General features: G+C 38.8%; 1 protein-coding gene across 3 annotated transcripts in view; it reads right to left on the bottom strand.

Annotated features, from left to right (window-relative positions):
• The window catches only part of TECPR2 (tectonin beta-propeller repeat containing 2), a 46,280-nt gene extending 25,204 nt beyond the window's left edge, over nt 1–21,076 (bottom strand). For 2 of the 3 annotated variants that reach the window (XM_061376235.1, XM_061376238.1), the window contains exons 1-12: nt 20,243–20,263; nt 15,021–15,305; nt 14,783–14,911; nt 14,212–14,343; nt 13,035–13,192; nt 11,609–11,921; nt 10,154–10,286; nt 8,490–8,885; nt 6,850–7,841; nt 5,260–5,443; nt 3,152–3,325; nt 614–794 (exon numbers count right to left, since the gene is read on the bottom strand). In XM_061376235.1, the coding sequence (XP_061232219.1) occupies nt 614–794; nt 3,152–3,325; nt 5,260–5,443; nt 6,850–7,841; nt 8,490–8,885; nt 10,154–10,286; nt 11,609–11,921; nt 13,035–13,192; nt 14,212–14,343; nt 14,783–14,911; nt 15,021–15,305; nt 20,243–20,263 (3,098 nt within the window). Of the gene's footprint in view, nt 1–613; nt 795–3,151; nt 3,326–5,259; nt 5,444–6,849; nt 7,842–8,489; nt 8,886–10,153; nt 10,287–11,608; nt 11,922–13,034; nt 13,193–14,211; nt 14,344–14,782; nt 14,912–15,020; nt 15,306–20,242; nt 20,264–21,001 lie in introns of those variants that run through there. The other variant, XM_061376236.1, reaches the window with a different exon arrangement.
• Between the last annotated feature and the right edge of the window lie 6 nt (nt 21,077–21,082).

Genomic DNA, 21,082 nt, shown 5'->3' on the forward strand with positions numbered 1-21,082 from the left:
GCTTCCCAACAGGATATTAGTAGAAGATAAAATCATATGACAGCAAGAACTGGAATTTCTTCTTGTATTTGTTTCAGGCTGATGCTATAAGACAGACTGTATTCTAGGTTCTCAAAGCCAGCAGTAAAGACTCAGTGCTTTTAACTTTACCATCAACTAACCACTGCGAGTGTAGGTTCAAGTACAAAGTTAAATACCGATTGCCCAGAATGTTTATATAAATCTGTGGCTAGGAAGTGCCTATCCCCCGCTGTGTGGATGGCCAAGAAAATGGTGAGATTTAATCTCAGCAAAAATTCACTTGCATATCTGAAGAGCTCATTAAAGCCATTATGGCACAGATTAAAGAAGCAGTATTTAATAAAAGAAGTCATACTGATAGACATTCCCATCCCTGGAAGTGTTCAAGGCCAGGTTGGATGGGGGCCCTGCCCATGGTATGCAGGTAGGAACTAGGCCATCTTTCATTATATAGCAGTCAGTCATCAACACACACATGGTATGCATACGTATGACTTCAGGTTCCACTTTTTCAAACATCAAGGAGTTCCAGGATTGGAAATAATTTTTGTGTCATCCTCCTTATGATGCTGTTCCACCACAGTGTCATTACCTGACAATATCACTCTTCCATTGTTCTCCTTCAGGACAAAAGCTGCGTACTCCCTCCCGGTACAGCAGGGCCCGCTGCTCACTCAGTGCCCACACAACATTATTTCTGGATGTAACCTGAGACAGTGGACAAGGGCAGTCAACCTTTACTGCTCGGGCACAAGGACGATCCACACTCAGGCCTAGAAATTAAAAAGTGAGGATTGCTTTACAAACTTCAACTTTTTTACAACTAAAAGAGAGAAAGCTACCTAACCAAAGAAAATAAGGAGAAGGAATATCCCTGACAGGCTAAATTTTTTCATTTGATCACTATCTTCATGATTGACTGTTCTTTCTATAAACTATTAATCACTTCCTCTAATATAACTGAATTTATATTTTAAGAATTATAACACTGTCCTTCAGCATCCTGCAGAGCACACGGTCCTGTTATTTCTGTTCCTTTTCTCCCCCTAGTGTCAGTATCAAGAATCTCCATTTATAAAACCTGTATTAACCTTGACAGAAACACCAAAAGAAAAGGCAGTAAGAACTTTTACCCAGAACATGCTAGGGATAGAGGCAACCCGATTTGAATAGTGGCAGCAGAGGAATTACAAAAGAGCATGCAATGACAGTGTGTAGTACTGGAAGAAGACAGATTCTGGCATATTCACAGGTAGGTTACGCACATTTATACATATCACCTAGAGGGACAGATCTTCACAATTATACCGCAGCTTGATTTACACAGCTGCATGCGAAACAACTCAAGACACATATAGCCTTTGATTAATCTTCTCCTGCTGCCAAAGCAAGTATTAACAGACTCATCTGTCTGACACTCCAAAATAACAAGAAGAATGCTCATTTCCTAACCTCTGAGCACACACTTCTGTTATGGAAGTTAGACAGGACAGTGGAGGGAACAAAAAGATCCTAGAGAAACAACCAGCACTGGTTGCACCACATTAACAAGAAAGATAAACTGAGAATTTATTTTTGGCATTGAAGACCATTTTAGTACCCTTTGAAGAGCAGAATGTAACCGGATGTAATCACACCAATCTCTCACAGGCAAGAAAAATATGATTCAAATCTCCACAGAGCCTTGTTTGACTGGCATCAAAAGTTCACTCTTTATCACCACTATCCATGCTTGTTGTCACTATGCATATGACCTTGTGCAGGTCTCTTAATTTCTCTGTAACTATTACACTCAATTAAAATAAGACTATCTTTGAAAAGATGCTGTCCATTTAAACAGTTTTCTTATTCAAGAAGAATGTCTTGAAGAAGAATGTGTGTTACAGCAATTAAATCTACAAGAGACATTAGGAAAGTACTAGAATTAAATGGAAAAGAAGTAAGAATTTTGATAGCCACTCTGAAATGTCCTGCTTTAGTGTGTCTTAATGTTTCCCTCTTGGCCAGTCCTCCTCTTACTTCTCCAGTAATTCCTTTATCATGTTATTTGTAATTTTTCCTTACCAACAGCTCTCTGCAAAGCCTGCATGCCCAAGAGCCCTGATACTCTTCTCCCTTAGCTATAAAACCCGGAGCTCATTTCTTCATCCTAGCTCCTTGTATTTACCCTGATTATTGTTTGCATAACACCTTCTTTGCATCCTCTTCTATTCACTGAAGCAGATAAAACTAAGGCTATGAGTTCAAAGTTGCCACTGCACTATACCTTTTTTCGATTCTTGCCCCGTTCCCATCCCATGAGAAGGCAGCTGTAAAGATTGCTGCTCCACAGCCCATTCCATTCCTCCACTGGCTTTGCTTTCTCTGTCCCATAAAATACTTAATCACTCATCTATAATTTCAAAGCACTTCATGATCTTCTCTCTCATCATACCTTCCTTTTATTATGAAGTGGTAACTGCTACCTCCAACAGATCTGTGCTTTTCAAAACATAGAGCCTCCACTTTCCCTTACTTTGCCCCCTTCACCTGAATTTCTTCTGAAGAGCACAGTCAATATAGAAATGGGGGGGAGGAGTGGCTGGGAGACACTGATTGCTGCACAGGGACAGGCTGGGCATTGGTCAGCAGGTGGTGAGGAATTGTATTGTGCATCACGAGTCTTTCTTGGGTGTTATTCCTCTCCCTCTCTTTCTGTTACCTCTTTTTTCATTACAGTTATTATTGTTATATTTTACTTTATTTCAATTATTAAACTGTTCTTATCTCAACCCATGGGTTTTACCTTTCTCTGATTCTCCTCCCCACCCCACCAATGGGAGAGTGAGTAAGACAGCTGGGATTGCCAGCTGGGGTTAAATCACAAGATCTTTCCATGTAATAAATTATCCACATTGTATGTACTCTACATGGCACAAAAAAAAACCCAGAGTAGCCATGAACTGGCTTTTCCAGTCTCCTGATTACACAGAATCTCAGAACTGTTTTCAACCATTTCTCAAGCTAAAAAGGTTTCTCTGTGTCATGACTGTAGATAAAAGATTAAAACAAGTTGTGATCATTCCATAGACTTGAATTCTATTAATCTTAGGTTGGAAAAATTCAAAGAGCCTGCAATTAGTTCAAGTACCTGTTTGCAGATACAGATCTCCATTTGTTCTGATAATCCAGGCAGTGTCATCACTTAAAGCTACAAACACAGCTTGGGGTAGGGCCTCATACCAATGGCGTTTTCCTTTTATAGTTACTTTTCCACAAGCAAATGCTTTGTTAGTCTTCTGCTCAATCTTCCAGAGAAGAGCCCCTGTATGAGAAGTTAAGAGAGAACATAGTATCACTTGGCAATTACTGTAACAGACAGCCACTTGTTCTACCTCCACCTAAACTAATGAGGGGAATGACAAACTAGTAGCATTAAACGAAAAAGGCAAGAGCTAAAAATACAATTTTGGGTTTTTTTTCTAAAGCAATACCAGAACAGCGGCCAACTTTTCTAGGAACATTTACCATTACAGCATGTGTGATTTTTTTAAATGTTCAAATGCAAGTCACTTCTCCTTAAAACTAACACTGAAAACTAACAAAACAAGTTCCATACAAGGGCCAAATAAGGCTACTATATTTTGCTTCAGTACTAGTTTGGTACACTCTCAGCAGACAAAAGTAAAGGGGTTAATTGTAGTACTTTCACCTTTTACAAATACTAGTAATAAATCATAACTGTCTCACACTGAAGTGGGAGTGATATTACCTTCTTGTTATGTAGCACATCACATGCAGAGAAAACTAAGAAATGCAACTGTACAAATCCACCCTGAGAACTTTCTCCATCACATGAATTAGCAAGGATAGCTCAGAAAAGGAAAACCAAATGGAATTACAAACTTAACTGCTGACTGGTGTCCATGTCAGTTTGTACCCGAGCAGCACGTTGTCATATGAACTTCCTTCGAATAATTCCACAAAGTAACATTTGATTGTATTTTAGTGTTTGTGGTTAACATGCTCTTGGGTTAATACACCCACAATTAAACATGGATGCTAGAAATTGCCATGGTTTAAATTAAAAAATGGGTGAGTACCTCAAACTGAGGGATAAAAAAAAAAAAAAAAAAAAGAGAAACAACCTTTTGCCAGCGATCTCTCAACTGCCAGTAATTTCAGTCTGAAACCACCAAGGCCAAATGTCATAGATGTTAGACCATTACTTCTACTTTTTCTGCAGGTATCTGGTTTTGACCACTGTTAAAGACAAGATACTGAGCTGCATGAAACTATGATCTCACTTAGTACAGCTACTCTTAAATTTTTTTGACCATATAAAGGTCAAATAGAACATCTTTCTTCTTGAAACAGACAGCAAATCTTCTCCTACAGAGAGAAGGGAATATTGACATATGCTTTTAGAGATGATGGGAAGAAAAGGAGGGATGGCAAGGCAGGAGACTAAGTAAGGAAAATGTCTAAGAAACTTGCATTTTCACACCAGTCCTGGAACAATCTGGAAGGCCAAAAATGATGCAAATTTATAACCAAAACCCATTCAATTTTAATCCAACATAATCCTCATTCCCAACCATCCAGAACAAGCTCATATTCAAATGCACAAAAAATTAAGTTTCTTTCTTAGTACTAAAAAAATAATCAAGAAAATCAATAAACCAACCCATGCACAAAACTAATTCTACATTTACAGGAATTTTAAATTTGGGGATCATAAGCAGCTCTGTAGCAAAACCCAAGCTTTGTACAGACAAAGACATCGTTGTTCACCTCTGCCTACCACTGAACTGCTACTTTTGAAGTTCATCTTAATCAGGCACACAATGTTGAAAACTTCCCAAAATGCAATGCGAACCTGCTAGAAAGACAGCCACTTCAAAACAGAAGATAGCACTATGGTATACAGAAGTAGTGAAGATGCAGTCATATCACCCAGTATGACTTCAAAACAACAAACAACAAAAACCCCAACAAAACCCAAAACACTACTTTCACACGAAACAAGCCTGATACAACACAGTTGTATGTACAGTACAAATACTGTATTAAGATAATAATAAACTGCCCATGTGGAAATTATGCATGCACTGAACCGTATCAGTAATCTCAGAAAAATAACCAGTTTCACCTAATTAAATAGAATGTTATTTATAAAAAGATAAGAAAGAAATGGAAATGCACAAGCATGTGCAAGTTTTGTATTTATGGGTCACAGAGAAGAGGAAGCCAACCAACCTGAAGGGGAAACTGCCACTTGCTGTACCCCCTCCTCGAATTTCTGCCACCGCAGCCCCGCGGCAGGCAGTGCGCTGCAGTACAGGCTGCCTCTGTAGTCCAGGCACCAAATGTATTTTTCTGAGACAACCAAGCTCAGGATGCCATAACCAGGGCCAGAGTACCCCATCCAGCTCTCTGCAAACTGTAGAGTCAGAACAGTGTCAGGTGTCTTCAAACTGCACAAGAAAATGGCTATATAAGCATAGCAGCTGCCATATTTTGATTTAAGAAGTGCTAAACTTAAGGTTCATAAGTACCTTCATCAATGAATAAGTCATCTGTCAGTGTTCTCTAAGGTAGTGTGCACTGTGAAATAAGATTGCCAGAACAAGTTTTAGCAATAAACCCTCCAACCTCCACACTGTCATCTACCTTCAAAAAGTGGAAAACCTTCTCTTATTAAAGAACACATACTTAAATACCAGATGCAAAAGAATACATAAAAATGTACAGTCTGTCTTGCAGCCCAGTGATGAGCAAAGGTAACAAGATAGCTGGAGTGCAGACAGCTAAATATCCAACTCTGATATTCTCCATATGGTAAATGAGCCACATACTGCAGAAATTTGGTCTGCAGAATGCCAGCTTAAATTTTGATAGCTTGCATAAGGTCATGTAAGCAGTGCATACATGACCTATAATGCAAGCATCTGTGCAGATTTCCCAAACATTCCAGAGACTATCATAATCTGAAACTAAGAAGTCTTCTACACTTTGGGTTGCAGTTGTTATTAGATAGGACACTATCACCTTAGAACTCAACCTTTACCAACAAGTATTTGGTTGATCTCAATACAAGGCTGTTACAGATTTTAAAAGAAACACAACCCCCAACCTAGAAAAACTGTATTTTCTTCATAAGACTTCTGCTAAAACTCCTAGTGGTTTTGGCAATTTTGCAGATTTTATAATTAATTTTAGTACTTCTTTCCTATAGTTCATATGTGAATTTCTATTTCTGGAAATGCTCATCCACAAAATAACAATGAAGGAAAGACAGATAACAGAAAAAGGCATTTAAATGAATTTAAAAGAAATTTAAAATAACATTTTAAATAGTACTAACTGCTATCTAGGGCACAAAGAAAGACTAATCTTTATTCTGAGTATTTGCAAGTAAAACAATCCTTAACCAGGGCCAGCCATGTGAGATAATGAGCATTAATTCCCCATGAATTCAGTTGAAAATGGGAACAGCATCATGCAGAGTTTGGGCTACTGGAGATCCAAACAAGGAGCAGACTTTGACTTGGTTTTACTGTTCACTCTTTGATGGATAGGTTTATAACAGCATTTTTGTTGAGCTGGGAATAATACAGACAGTGCAGCTTCTTCACATTGTAAGCACATATCAATCTTTCTGAAGTCATATACATCACATTTGTAAGAGTTACAGTATGTATTGCTGTTTGGCTTTATGCTTTACTTGTTTACTCAAATCAGGTAAGAAAAAAATTGCTTTCCTGAAGTAGTAAAGGATTGCAATTACATGAATGCTTCTTTCAAAATGCTGCAATTATGTATTTTAACTAAATAGAAGACACGTACCTGATCAGATTTTAACAGCGCCATTTCATCTGGGCTTTTCTTGGCCACATCCTGGGAACCAGGCCCAGCACCAACTTCAGGCATGCTAGTCTCTGAGGATGAATATGGTAATCCATGCCCATAAATATCCTCTTCATCACTAGATGCAGATTTCTCAGTCTTACTGTCATGAGTGTCTCTTACCCATTCAGCAGTGCTAGTACTAGATTTAGCTTTGATTGCACCTTGAAAATTCCACCCAGAAATGGAAGTGTTATCAGGATAAACGTGGTTACACATGTCAAAGTGGAGCACAGAAGGATCTGACAGAGCGCTGTGTATTAGAGAGAGTTGTTGTTGGTCTTCCCTCCCAGTTTCATCACTTCCCTTTGGTGCCAGTAATGTCTGAACACCAAGTGCACTGTCACATTCCAAAAGCATTTGGTCTGTGAGGTCTGGCTCTTCAAAAGATTTTTCGGTATCCTCCAGCTTAATTTTATCTAGATTTTCATCTATTTTACACAATGTAGAAAAATCCTGCTCCTCCTCTTGATTCAGCTTTCCAAGACAGCATTCATTGCTTACAGAAACCATGCTACCATTAAATTCACCATCAACACTGCTTGTCAAGTCTGTGAAGATTAGAGGAGAGCCAGATGTCAAAGTATCTATAACAGTTGAAGTACCTGTGCCACTGTCACTGTTTGGAAGTTTCTGTACATCAACCATATCTCCATTCTCTTCATTAATTAGTACAGTTGCAGACTCAGGAGACTGTAGGACACTGAAAGTTTCCAAACCATTATCTTCTTGCAAGATGGTATGGGACTCTACGCTACACATGCTTTCCTGATCTGGAGATCCAGTACTCAAACGATCAGTGCTGCCACTCATTAGGCTGGAAGTGATGGAAAAGGAGTCTGCATTCAAAGAATGTGGACTATCACCAGATAGCTGACGCTCATAAATTGGTGTTCCTTCCAGAGAGCTGTGGTTTTTCCTGGTCCCACTTTCTGTTCTCATAAAACAAAACAAAAAGAGGGAGAAATAAAATTAATAAAATCTATTAAATTTTGATGCAAAGTAGGAAACTAACTTTTTTATTGTTGGGGGAAGAATTGAGTTAAATCTAAATTTTGACTAACTTTTTTTACCTTCAACGCTAAATATGACATATAAAGCCAAAATAGTTTTACTAGCAAAACATTTTAAAGTGGTAACACCAACACAGTAAACAATTAAAACCATCAAGTACTCATACTATTTTAACAAAACAAAAGGCATGGCAAAGATACTGCCAGATATTCTAAATAGGACGATTTAGAACAGATTCTATAGAATACCAACATAAAACTGGAAGCGGAGTCCACTGTATGTTACCATTAACCCATACATGAGAACCTTAAGCATGTTTAAATAAAGGAGAACAGAGTTAAAAAAATAAAACAAATAGATGTAAAAAAAATTTAATCAATTTATCACTTTCAAAATGGGCTTTTATTTTAAACATAAATGGCCCACCATAACCACTCAAGTATCTCAAGAGCATGACAATACAATAAAAACAAAGCATGGCAAACACACGTACTCCTTTGTGTGAAACATAAAAAGCAACTTGTTCTAATAATGAGCAGTGGCAGGGAAAGTTCTGCTAGACCTACCTTGTTTCTTCTTTTTCTTCTTTTTCACTTTAATTGGCTTTACAATGAGTTCTTGATCAAAATCTTCAGAGCTGATTGTGCTGAACCGTTGTGAAGAAAGCTGACATTCTCTCTGAGCTTCTGAAAATTGGTCTGCACATACCATAAAGCTAGAGCCACTGTCCACAGAATTGACTGAACTGCTCCTGCTTCTTGATTCACTTACTACAGAGCAGCCCCTTTTTCTTGTTTCATTGCTCACGTCTCCCACTCTATCAAAACTTTTCTCCAACAGCACTGGAGTTTCCAGCTCATCTTTCGCTAAGGAATCAGAGTCATTTTTATCACCAGTAACTGAAGGGGAAGTAACCATTTTTTTATCTGTTTCCACTAAAGGGCTAGATGATACAGAAGCACCTATTGATAAGAAGATATTTGCAATGGAAGAATATTTTAAGTTCACAACATTTCAAATACATATATGCACACACAGATTGTATATCCATATAAGTAAATCTATATGAAATTATTTCAGTAAAAGAAATACCCCAAAGCCTGTATCAAACTTCAGTTAGTAAAATTCTGAATTTATGTTTACGTATGAAGAATCATAGCGGTCTTTAGCTTGGAAGACCCAACTGTGTCACACACTGAAGTGCCACCCTGTATCTTTAATTTCTTAATTCAAACACTCGGTACCTTGAAAAAAGTCAAGGAAAATATACCAGCTAAACTACTGCGGTAATTAGAATAAATCAAGAAGGCTACTTTCAAACTCTACTTGGAAGTTAGGATAAAAATAATAAACACCACCTAGAAGTTTGGAAGCAAAGAACTGCTTAAGTGACTAAAGCTATCAGTACTTGCAATGATAAGAAAGTTAAGCTCTCTAGCATTCAGTGAGACTTCACAGCATATTTACTAGCATTTTGCTAATACAAAGCTGAGATGGATATTTTAAATGCATAAGCAGTCTTCACTGAGTGTAATATGCTTGATAACAGTGTTTACAATCTTTATGACCAAGAAATCAGAAAGCACCATCATGAGGAAAGTATTATTAATCCCCTTTAGAGAGATCTAGTAACACAGATGCTGAAATTGGATGGCAACAAATAAGAAAATAAACTCTCAAATCATTTTTGGAATTTTAGTGAGTGTTCTTTGGGGGTTTTGCCAGTTCTTTTTTCACTGCTGGGAAGGTTAAGATTTCCTCTGGAATGTAGGTGGCACAGAATCAACATATTCAGGTATCTCCAACCCAGACAATTGAGATTGATCAGTAAAGAGATAACCCTAATCAGGAATACGTATTGCTTTGAGTTATGGTTTAGACTAAGTTCTCAAGTACACAGATTAGACATGCTTGGATGGTGCTGATCCACTCCCAAAGAAAAGGAACAACAATTAATTTCTTAGTGCTCCTATTCTCACTGCAGCCAAAACCAGAAGCTCAGATGATTAGATAAATCAGATCTCTAAATATAACCTGTAGAAACTGGCAAATAACTCTACAGAACCTGGTAGGTTTTTGTAATAAGCTGAATGTTTTTTGTATGGGGTTTGTTTTGTTTTGGGTAAGGCTGAAGTTTTTTTGGTTGGTTGGTTTGGGGTTTTATATTAAAAAGTACAATAGGCACCATGTTCTATGAGGTACGTATTAAAGCTCGCTGATCTATACAAACCTATTGATGATACTCCTTCAGGTCTACTTGAAATTCGTATTACGTCTCTATCCCCCTTTAAGAAAAAAATCTCATTCTTGGTACAGGACACAGAGACAATATCACCATATCCTTCCAAGCCACCAATCAAAGCCTATAAAAATAATCAACACAGAAAGAAATAATTGGCATCAAATTTACATACTCTTAACAAAAGCATGCACTAGAATTTAATCAACATAGAATCATAGAATAGTTAGGGTTGGAAAGGACCTTAAGATCAAGTTCCAAGCCCACTGCCATGGGCAGGGACACCTCACACTAAACCATCTCACCCAAGGCTTCCTTCAACCTGGCCTTGAACACTGCCAGGGATGGAGCATTCACAACCTCCCTGGTCAACCCATTCCAGTGCCTCACCATCCTAACAGTAAAGAACTTCCTCCTTATATCCAATCTAAACTTCCCCTGTTTAAGTTTTAACCCATTACCCCTTGCCCTGTCAACTACAGTCCCTAATGAAGAGTCCCTCCCCAGCATCCTTATAAGCCCCCTTCAGATACTGGAATGCTGCTATGAGGTCTCCATGCAGCCTCTCTTCTGCAGGCTGAATAGCCCCAACTTTCTCAGCCTATCTTCATACGGAAGGTGCTCCAGTCCCCTGATCATCCTTGTGGCCCTCCTCTGGACTTCTTCCAACAGTTCCATGTCCTTTTTATGTTGAGGACACCAGAACTGTACACAATACTCCAAGTGAGGTCTCACAAGAGCAGAGTAGAGGGGCAGGATCACCTCCTTCGACCTGCTGGTCACGCTTAGAGAATAGACTTTATCTTATAAAAATAAAATAGAAAAAAGAAACAGGAAAGCACCCTTTAATTATGATGTAGCTCTTTTTTATACTAATTTTAATTCCATAGGTCTATTCATTTTCTCTGTCCGAACTAGCAGCAACAATATAACAATATATAATTTGGGTGCAGAAAAAAGAGCCAAGGTACAAGTGCAGCTTTAGACAAAAAGGTACTAGCTCCTACTCACTTTCATATGCTCTTTTAAGAAAACAAAATAGTGAACAGCTCATTCTATACCAAATAAAATGTTACACTTGTTTTTTTTTGCAGATACCGACAGTAATAGAAGGGAAAAAAAATAAATAGTTCCAGGCACATTTTATAGACCTAAAATGCTTTTTGCATTACTGAATTTTTTGTATATGTTTTGCTATGCATCAGAATTGTGATGTTAACACCTGGACTGAAAGCTTTAAATATATTTAATTTTTATACACAATACGCCAAGCTAGTTTGTGACTATATCACTGCAATGACGACTTGAAGGGGAAGAGAATAAAGGCTTCTTTGTTAGGTTTAAATATGGATTTAAATCATCAAAGCGTAATTGATAACCCAAAGAGAGTTTCATGGCATAGCATGAACAAAACCAAGAAAAAACACAGCCACAAGTTTCATCTACCTGGTTCACAGTGTCTAGTAAGTAGATGCTGTATTCATTCCAGGTTAGCACCCATCCCTCTTGGAAAAAGCACGAAACAAGCCCAAGGTGTTTCTCTGGGGAGCTGTAACTTCCTCTGTCAGGTGGTTCCAAACGAGGATACAGTTCAAAAGTTTTTACTCCTCCAGCAAATACATCCTTCAGTAAGAATGTGGCCTGAACAGTTCCATGAACATCAGACTTCCAGAGACGAAGCCCAGGTCTGGCAGCAAATAGTGTCAAGTCACTCTGTTTACACAGACCAGGTATAAAACATGCTCCAAATTTGCCAGTGCTAAAATGCAAAAGACAAACTTATTTTGAAAGCTATATACTCAACTTAGAAACAATTAAAAAAAAAAAAAAAGAAAAAAGGCACAAATTTACAACTGCAAATTAACAAAAATAACTTTGAAGTATTCAGTCAAATGTCTGAAGTATATTTGAAGAAATGTGGCTACAGTAAGGCAAGAACAGTGTTCCCAAATAACAAATTTTCCCTTTCTTCTAGATGTCAGACACTACATCTATTAGGTAAGCTAAATGACTACTCCTATCATCTTCATAGCCTTAACAGTACTTCGCCCATCTCAAAGATCCTACTATGCAGTCATCCTTCTCCTAGAATTAATGAAAACCAAGCAAAACACTAGAAACTACTGTTGAGAAACTGACTACCTCGACATGCAAGAAGCACTTGAGGAAAGACCTCAACTGTTAAAATCTTCATCTTTGACGCATAAACCCACTATTACTATCACCCAAGAAAAGCCCTTGTACACAAGTCCTTGGCATTCCTCTTACTATTCACATCCTACATGAAAGATACATTATAAATCATCTTTCAAGAGTCATTTTCCTTTACTTCTAGATACAGTCATGCTGTCCTAAGACTGTGCTCTCTCTTCCTTCATATCCAAGAAAGATTACCCAACAGAAGATGCCAGAAAGTCATACAAGAAGTTTCTAGCCTTCAAGTGAAATTTAAGTGCTTGCTATACATTTTCCCTTTGAAGTCACTTCAGTGAGTGTTAGAAAACTTTGGATTCTGAGTTGGCTTTTGCATCAGATATTATATCATCCATTAGAGGGACCTGATTACAATGCTTGCTCACACCAAGTGACAGTAAACCAAGAGGGACACAAAACTGCACAGGAAGTTTGGCAGTGATTTCAGTCTAAACACTGAAAAACATCTTAAATATTTCTGCGTAATAGTGGCCTGAAAATATGACTTTGATATATTTGCAAATTGGCAGTCATGTCTGAGCACACATAGCTACTGTAACTTTTTATGAGCGCACTGCTGTGTGGTATTAATTTCTCTGCTTAGATCACTCTTTCTGTAATTCACTCTGAAAATCCAGAATTAATAGATGTGCCTGCATCAAGATTTTATGAGGGTTACTTTTTTCTGGGCTGTGTTCCAACTTGCTTGACAGATTTCTCTTCTGTGTAAAAAAGTAGAGTTCGTTGTAAAGTAGACACAAGCAGCACTTTCTGGTTGTAATCCAACTGGACAATCGAAGATGGCTCTTCCAATACAAGGCTGGAGTTGCAAATACCCTTTTAAAGACACATGCAATTAACAAGAGTCAACCTTTCTAAAAATGTAAGGTAATAACTAACACTTCGAAGAAATTAATAAACCAAAGAAAGAGAAAACAAATAAATATACTGTTGCACAAATTTCACTTAAAGAATGTGGAGTTCCTTTATGCAGATAGGAGGGGAGTTAGACTGTATATACCACAGTGGCACACTACACAATCCAATTTCTCTTGGAATACTAGCTAACACATTTCAGTTAAAACCAACAGAAACTCCAGGACACATTCTTCTCCTTGTTCTCCACTGCCAGGTCATACAATGCCAACTCAATCACTACATCTGGAGATGTTAAACCTTTCTGTCAAATCAAATAAAGGAAAATCATAAGCAAATCAGAATGGCTGCTCTTTAACCTTTTCTCCCACATAGAAATTCAAATTAATACTTATTCTGTTGACATCCCAGGCCTCTATTAATTAACAAGACAGTAAAAAAGTTCCATTTACTGGTAATATTACAGTCACACAGTAGAACCCAAATATTACCTCATTCTGCACTCTAAACTGAGATGCTGAGCAATTACTGAAAAAAATTACTAACAGATTCTGAAAGATTCAATAGTGAGCCAGCAACACCACACCATTCAGAAGTACCCTTTCCTAACAAGGGATAAAGTACTGGCTGAAGGAAGATATGATAGACATTTCAGGCAGAAATGTGATGAAGTGAGAAGGATCACCACTCTTGGGTTTACATTTTGTTTTTTTTAAAAAGGTAAGGCAGTTTTCAAGGATATCCAACAGTTGTCTGCTTGGGTGCATGCACAGCTGGCCAAGAGTACGCATATCAATATGACTGTTCAACTAAATATGTGATACTAAGGAATTAACTAACTGCTAAACATTTAAACACACAAGCATCCTTTCAGAAAATTGTGAATGGAAACTGAGGTCTCTATAATCACAGAATCACAGAATCCCAAGGGTTGGAAGGGACCTCAAAAGATCATCTAGTGCAACCCCCCCAACGCTCACCTGGTCTAGGTCTAGAGCAGAGTAGACAATCTTCCCTTTGTCATCCCCAGAGAATAATTTCATTCCATTGGGACTCCAAGCTAATGCTGTAATGCTACTTTTGTGAATACCAGCAACATCGAATCTCCGAAGCTGTGAAACAATACAAAAGCAATACAAGAATGAAAGGAAGAGAAAACGGAGATATAAAGCCTTTTTTCAGTGACTTTTATAAACTGGAGAAAAAATACAAAAGTGCAGGTCATTCTAATTTTTATTTAGCACAAAAACCTAAACTATAAAAGGCCCCCACCACTGAATAGCTCAGCCAGTTACTATAAATAAGGAATTTCTCAAAAGCGTTTTTGATTAAATATATCTTTTGCAATGAAAAGCATGCTTTAAGATTATTGCTTTTAGAAGTTTAACATATGTAGCCTAAAACATATTCACAGATCAGAAAAAAATTCCCCAGTTTTCACTATTAAAAAAAAAAAAAAAAGAATAAAAAAAAAAAAAAAATCACAGTAACACTCAACTAGGATTCACCATACTAAACCTCAGAGAAGTTCAGCTAAATACAAAGATTTACCTGTTTGTTTCTTCCAGGTAATGAAGACACAAGCTGAAAAACCGCAACCCGACCTGAGGCTGTACCAAGAGCAACCAGATCATCAAAACAACTCAACAGCTTTACAAAAGTAATAGATTCACACTTCCCCTGTTGAGACAAACCATACATAAAACTCACAAAGTTAATGACACACAAACAGCAGCTCAGTTCTGAGAAACTCAGCTTCACTAGAAGAGACAAAAAAGTTAATATTTACCTCAAAATTGTATTTTTTCATCTGGTTTAACTGTCTGCAGTAGAGATAAAGCATTCCAATGCTGCTCCCCACAGCAATGTAGTCTTCATTGGTATCAAGCGCTGTGAGGTATACCACAATAGAGCGAAAACCTTTTTGGATCTTTGTAGGAATGGCATTGAGAAGATAATATAAGGGACAAAACTCCTTAAATATAACTGGTGAAGCCACAGATGCCATAGCAAGCATTGGCAGCAGCAATTTTAAGGCTGAAATAAACACATCTACTTGACCACATAAGGAAATCTGAAAGAGAAAAGCAAAAGATATAACATTAGCTTTTTTGGAAAGAGTAAATCTTAACAGAAACACAACATTTAGCAAGTAGGGATGCAGAAATTATCATGTTCTGTTCTGTATAAAGAAAAAGCAAGTCAAACTTTTCTGGAGAATGTAAGTTATTCTTAGAAGAATCTTTTTCAGAATAAGCTTATTTCTTCAGTTCAGCCAGTATCCAAGGATGTATGATAACCCTAAATCTGGGATAATCACTCTTTCTTGGAGCTGTGAGCTCATCACAGCTGAGTTCAAATGCAGCATTTCTTCTCATCTGGTTACTGAAAGAACTGAAGGAGTTCTAATACCAAACAACCCATTTTCTAGCCTATCTGCAAACTCTACCCTCACTCCTCCCAGTGCTTAAGAGCATGAAAAATAGACAGTGCTGAAAGATCAAAGTGTCAAACTAGTGTTTATGCTCAACTCTTTAATGCCATGCACCCCATGGCTGAGGAACAGTTCAGTTAGGGCTACATCTGCTACATAATCAAATAACAACCAAAAGATAAGAACAGTGTGGGAAGAGAGGGGCAATGCAAAGATGAAAGAAATCCCAGTTTGACAGACACAGGTAATATCCACGTAGCAACTGAATTTACAGAGATACAGAGCAAACGGAAAAAAGCACCATATGCTCATGTTTCCATTTATGGTCAAGCAAATGACTTCATACTGATGAGTGACACTGTAAACATTCTTAGATACCAGAATCTAAGTGTAACAGAAACAAAGATTATGTTTGCCTTCAAGAAAAAAATGTAGTGAGAGCTCATCATAGTAATAATGTACTGGGATCTTCAGAAAAAAGCTGATATGACCATGATATATGAAAAACATTAAAAACATTTAATTAAACACAGTAATTTTTCACATCATAGGTTCAAAGCCTTGACAAGAACATTTTTCAGCAGTAGCTACTCTCCTCATGGATGACTTTGCAACATAGCAAATCAAAGAAACCTTTCCTTCTTGAATTTTGCCAGGAGCAAGTCCAATTAACAGAATGGTTTAGGATATGCTAAAAATACCTGCAGTTTTCCAAGACAAGAATTCTGGATTTCTGCAAACACAAAAGTTCTCTATGATTGCTTAAGCCCTTAACATTGATGATTTCCTGAAGTTTCAGCAGTTATAACTTCCTTAGAGAAATGAAAACCAGAAATAACCCCATTGACATCAGAAACACTTCTAAATGCTCAAAACTATTCTGTAAAGTATTTCTACTGCAATTTCTGTGCCTCGTTTTTATTTCTCTAAGGATGGAATATGGTATTTGTTTGGCAGCTTTACATATTGCTTACAGTATAAAGCAACTAAATTAGAAAAAAAAAATATATAGCTGCTCTAGTTTTGTATCTCCGCTACTGTGAGAAGCTCTGATGTCTCAATTTTCAAACTATTCCAGTTATTGTGCAACAGGATTCAGCATGCTGACTCTGGGCCCTGCAATACTTGCTGTCAACACACAATTCCAAAATCCAAAGGGATTACTTGCATGACATTACCCATTCAAGCCCATGTTAGACAAGACTGCAGGAATTGGTTACTGGAGCTGTATTTTGTGTTACAAAAAGTGCCAGTAAATGAGATAGCAGCTCTTATTACATGTTCTTAATTGTGATAAATTTTACTGCTTGCTAGATCTTAGAAATTAACTCCACTCTCCTCCAGTGTTCACTACCTGTCATGACATGTATATCATAAAATATTACAAGGATTAGCTGATTAATGTGTCCCAGATATTTTTGAATGAAGAGTTCCTTTCAGAGTTTTTACTAAGTGTCGTGGTTTAATCCCAGCCAGTAACTAAGCACCTCTTTCTCACACCCCCTTCGCCCCAGTGGGATGGTGAAGAGAACTGGTAAAGAAAAAGCAGGGAAACTCGTGGGCTGAAACAGAAATACAGTTTAATAGGTAAAGCAAAAGCTGTGCACATAAGCAAAGCAAACCAAGGAATTCATTCATCACTTCCCATCAACTGGCAGGTATTCATCATCCCCAGGAAAGCAGGGCTCCATTGAGTCTAACAGTTACTTGGGAAGACAAATGTCGTAACTCTGAACATCCCTCCTTCCTTCCTTCCTTTTCCCCCTGACTTTATATGCTGAGCATGACAACATATGGCATGGAATATGCCTTTCATTAACTGGGGTCAGCTGTCCTGGCTGCGTCCCCTTCCAACTCCTTATGCACACCCAGCCACTTGCTGATGGGGTGAGGAGCAGAAAAGGCCTTGACTCTGTATAAGCAATGCTCAGCAACAACGAAAAGATCTCTGTGTTGCCAACATTGTTTCCAGCACTACTGGGAAGAAAATTAACACAACCCCAGCCAAAACCAGCACATTAAGTTAACAGAAAAGCTCAGTGCATCGCTATTTACAATATTCTCACACACCATCTATTTCCTATCCTGTATTTTGGGTCTTTTGCCCTTCCCTTCAGCATTTACTGTTTTCTGTCTACAGTCAACTAAATTAAAAGAGAACCCACTGCTAGTTTGTTGTTTGCTGTTCCACACATGCTGCTTTGCCAGTTTAGTAATTTTTACTAGCTGCTTTTTTGCTTTGTTTTTTTTTCTAATAAAATGAACCCCAGCCTTTGTCCTGAGTCTCACTGTACAAATCTTCCTCTGTCTCATCTCAACTTCTGCCACTCCCCAGCTACTGCCTCATGAATTTCACATATTTTCGTTTTTAAGTCCCCTTTGTCACTTCTACAATTCACATCTGTCATCATTCGAAGCAGTTCTTTTAGCTGGAACCATCTCATACTCCACAGTTGCCAAAGGATCCTGCAAGTCCTCAAAATTCATTCTCTCTCTTAAGTTTTCATCACCTACCCTTCCAGCTCAACTATACTGTTAAAAACAGGAATCCATTACAAACTATCGAATTATGGAAATCTGTATTATCCAGAAAAAGATTATTACTTTCTCCTCTACAACAAACAATTGTACCTGCAACCTGATGTATGTTTTGTAAGTTTACACTTTATTTAAAAGCAGAAGAAAGAAAGAAAAAAAAAAAAAAGAGGGGTGCATTCTGTTAGGGTTCCTCCTCCTTGGAAAAAATGGGAGGAATTATTTCTTGTCATATACTAAGTTAAGTTAAAAAACAAACAAACAACCCAATGAAACCTGCTGCCAGGTTATGGCTCCCACTCTTCTCAAAATCTATATACAATAGATAATTTCAATATTCTCTGATGGCAAAGTTGAAAGTTGTAAAAAAAAGAAAGTAAGTTTTGTTCTCTATAACCCATTCACTCCGTACAATCAAAAAAAGTATTAATAAACTGTAATTTCTTACCATCATACAGTAATCAGTTTCATCTTGAGCAATTTAGACTTACAATACACTTGCACTGCTTGTGTGAAAACATCTAACTGAAAGCCCAAACAAGGATTTTACTAAAAATACTGCTAATTAAGCAATTTTATCTAAGCCAAAAAAAAAAAATTATAAAGGAACAGAGAACTGCATGTGGTCTATATATTAAAAAACCTTGCACAAACATCACAATTCTCTGCTTTTGAGCCGAAAGTCTTCAACATCCCCCTAATGACTGTTGTGTATCACATGCAGTCTCTTTATTAACAGATTATTTGTCATCTGGTTTTCCTGCTTCATTAATCAAAGGCAAACAGTCAATATAATCTATTTTTTCAGACAGATTCCAGAATTGGATGCACATGTTCACCCAGTGTCAGCCACAGTTACTTTGAAGTACATAACAGCCATACAGGGCAAATCAGCTTGTGCTAAGCAGCTATCCTACAGCAGAGATAAAGCAGAGAAAAATACCTTATGTTGCACATCAAAAACAATCACCAAGCAGAAAGTCCTTCTCTCAACTCCCAGAGTTCACAACAAGTTTTTAACTATTGCATTCAAGGCCATGTTTTGAAAAAGAAACTTTTATTTTAATTTTCTCTAGCGTCAGAAACAGGAATGAGGCTCAGGGCTGCCTAACAGAGGCAATGAAAGTGAGAGATAATTCTGTGGTTAAACAGATAGGCAATGGTTAAAGGTTCAGTGCCAGGGTATGCCAGATCGACTGCAGGAAGCTAAAGCTGTCACTGCATTTCTCTGAGCTCAAATGTCCTGTCTGTACAGAAGGGACAACAAGCTCTGTTTGGTTTTTTCTATTATCTGGCATAAAAACTTACATTTAAGCTCTTCGCAGTATAGACAAAATCATATATATATATGACCAGTCTCTGATCTCAGCTCGACCTTGCCAACTAAGAAGAAAAGTGGTTTTATTTTCTAGTACTTCTCACATTTTTACCTTAAGAGCAGGCCATCCACCTGCCACATCTCCAGAGAGCTCCCAAGCAGCAGGGAGAACACAAATTCAAACCTGCTGAAGGGGCTCTGCTCTCATGCTTCACGGTTGCGGGGAGAGGAGCAGCCAGCGCACAGGTGGCAATTATCTACTGTGCAACATGCACATAGAATCATAGAATGGTTTGGGTTGGAAAGGACCTTACGACCATTCAGCTGCAACCCCTGTCATGGGCAGGAACACCTTCCACTAGACTAAGTTGCTCAAAGCCCCATCCAACCTGGCCTTGAACACTGCCAGGGATGGAGCATTTACCACCTCTTTGGGCAATCTGTGCCAGTGCCTCACTACCCTCACAATAAAGAACTTCTTCCTTATCTCTAACCTGAACTTCCCATGTTTAAGTTTAAACCCACTGCCCCTCGTCCTACAGTCCCACATGATGAGTCCCTCTCCAGCATCCTTATAGGACCCCTTCAGATACTGGAAGGCTGCTATGAGGTCTCCACACACCCTTCTCTTCTCCAGGCTGAACAGCCCCAACTTTCTCAGCCTATCTTCATATGGGAGGTGCTCCAGTCCCCTGATCATTCTCATGGCCTCCTCTGAACTTACTCCAACAGCTCCATCCAACATTGCTTTACAAAGTTTGTAAGTGGTCCATTTCTAGTTCACAAGGATTTATTGGGGGAGAACAAAAAGCCCAAACAAAAACCCAAACCTGGATAAGAGATGGAAATTTCAGAAAAAGAGACACCTGGGGTCACAGTACATGTAGGTATGCCAAATGGGGGCAGTGGAAACCAAGCTTTACCCAACTGAGTCTTCGGACACCTAGTTTCCCTATGAAATTTTCTTTCCTTAAATGCATTACAATATTGTGGCAGGCGTTTCCAACCATTCCTTCCTAATACGCTGCTTTCCAGCACTCTAGGGGTTGCAGCTCCTGGCAGGTAAGAATACAGCCGCGGACTCCAGGACGGACTGCCAGCAATGCCGCTTCGCTCTCCAGCTGGATTTACCTCAGCTTATGACGGATTTACCATCCTGACCCAGAGCTCCAGCCGGCCCTGGGGGTCGACAGAGAGTGGTAAAGCTCCTCCAGCCGCTCCGCGGGTGCGTAACTCGGCCCCGCCGCCCTCCCCAGACACCACCGCGCACCCTCGCGCCAGCTCTACCTGAAGACGAGCCTCCGAGAAGGGGGCGGGAGAGCTGGCCCGGTCCCCTTCCCCGCGCAGGGCTCACCCGCTCAGCCCAGCTGCAACAGGCTGCCACGACAGGCCCCGCTTACAGTAACCAGCGAGGGGAGCGAGAGCCAGGGCAGACCCTCAGGCGGCTTTCCCCCATCCCCGCGAAAGACGCGGCTCCGCTCACCTCCTCAGGAGCGCGGAGCGACTATAGCTACTGCCGAAGAGCAGGCAGAAAGATGGAGCGTAAACCGCGTCACCCAAACCT

Source organism: Neopsephotus bourkii, unplaced genomic scaffold, assembly GCF_033783945.1.
Source record: "Neopsephotus bourkii isolate Nb327-2 ecotype Australia unplaced genomic scaffold, CSIRO-AGI_Nbou_v1 NB_1707, whole genome shotgun sequence".
NCBI classification, from domain to species: domain Eukaryota; kingdom Metazoa; phylum Chordata; class Aves; order Psittaciformes; family Psittacidae; genus Neopsephotus; species Neopsephotus bourkii.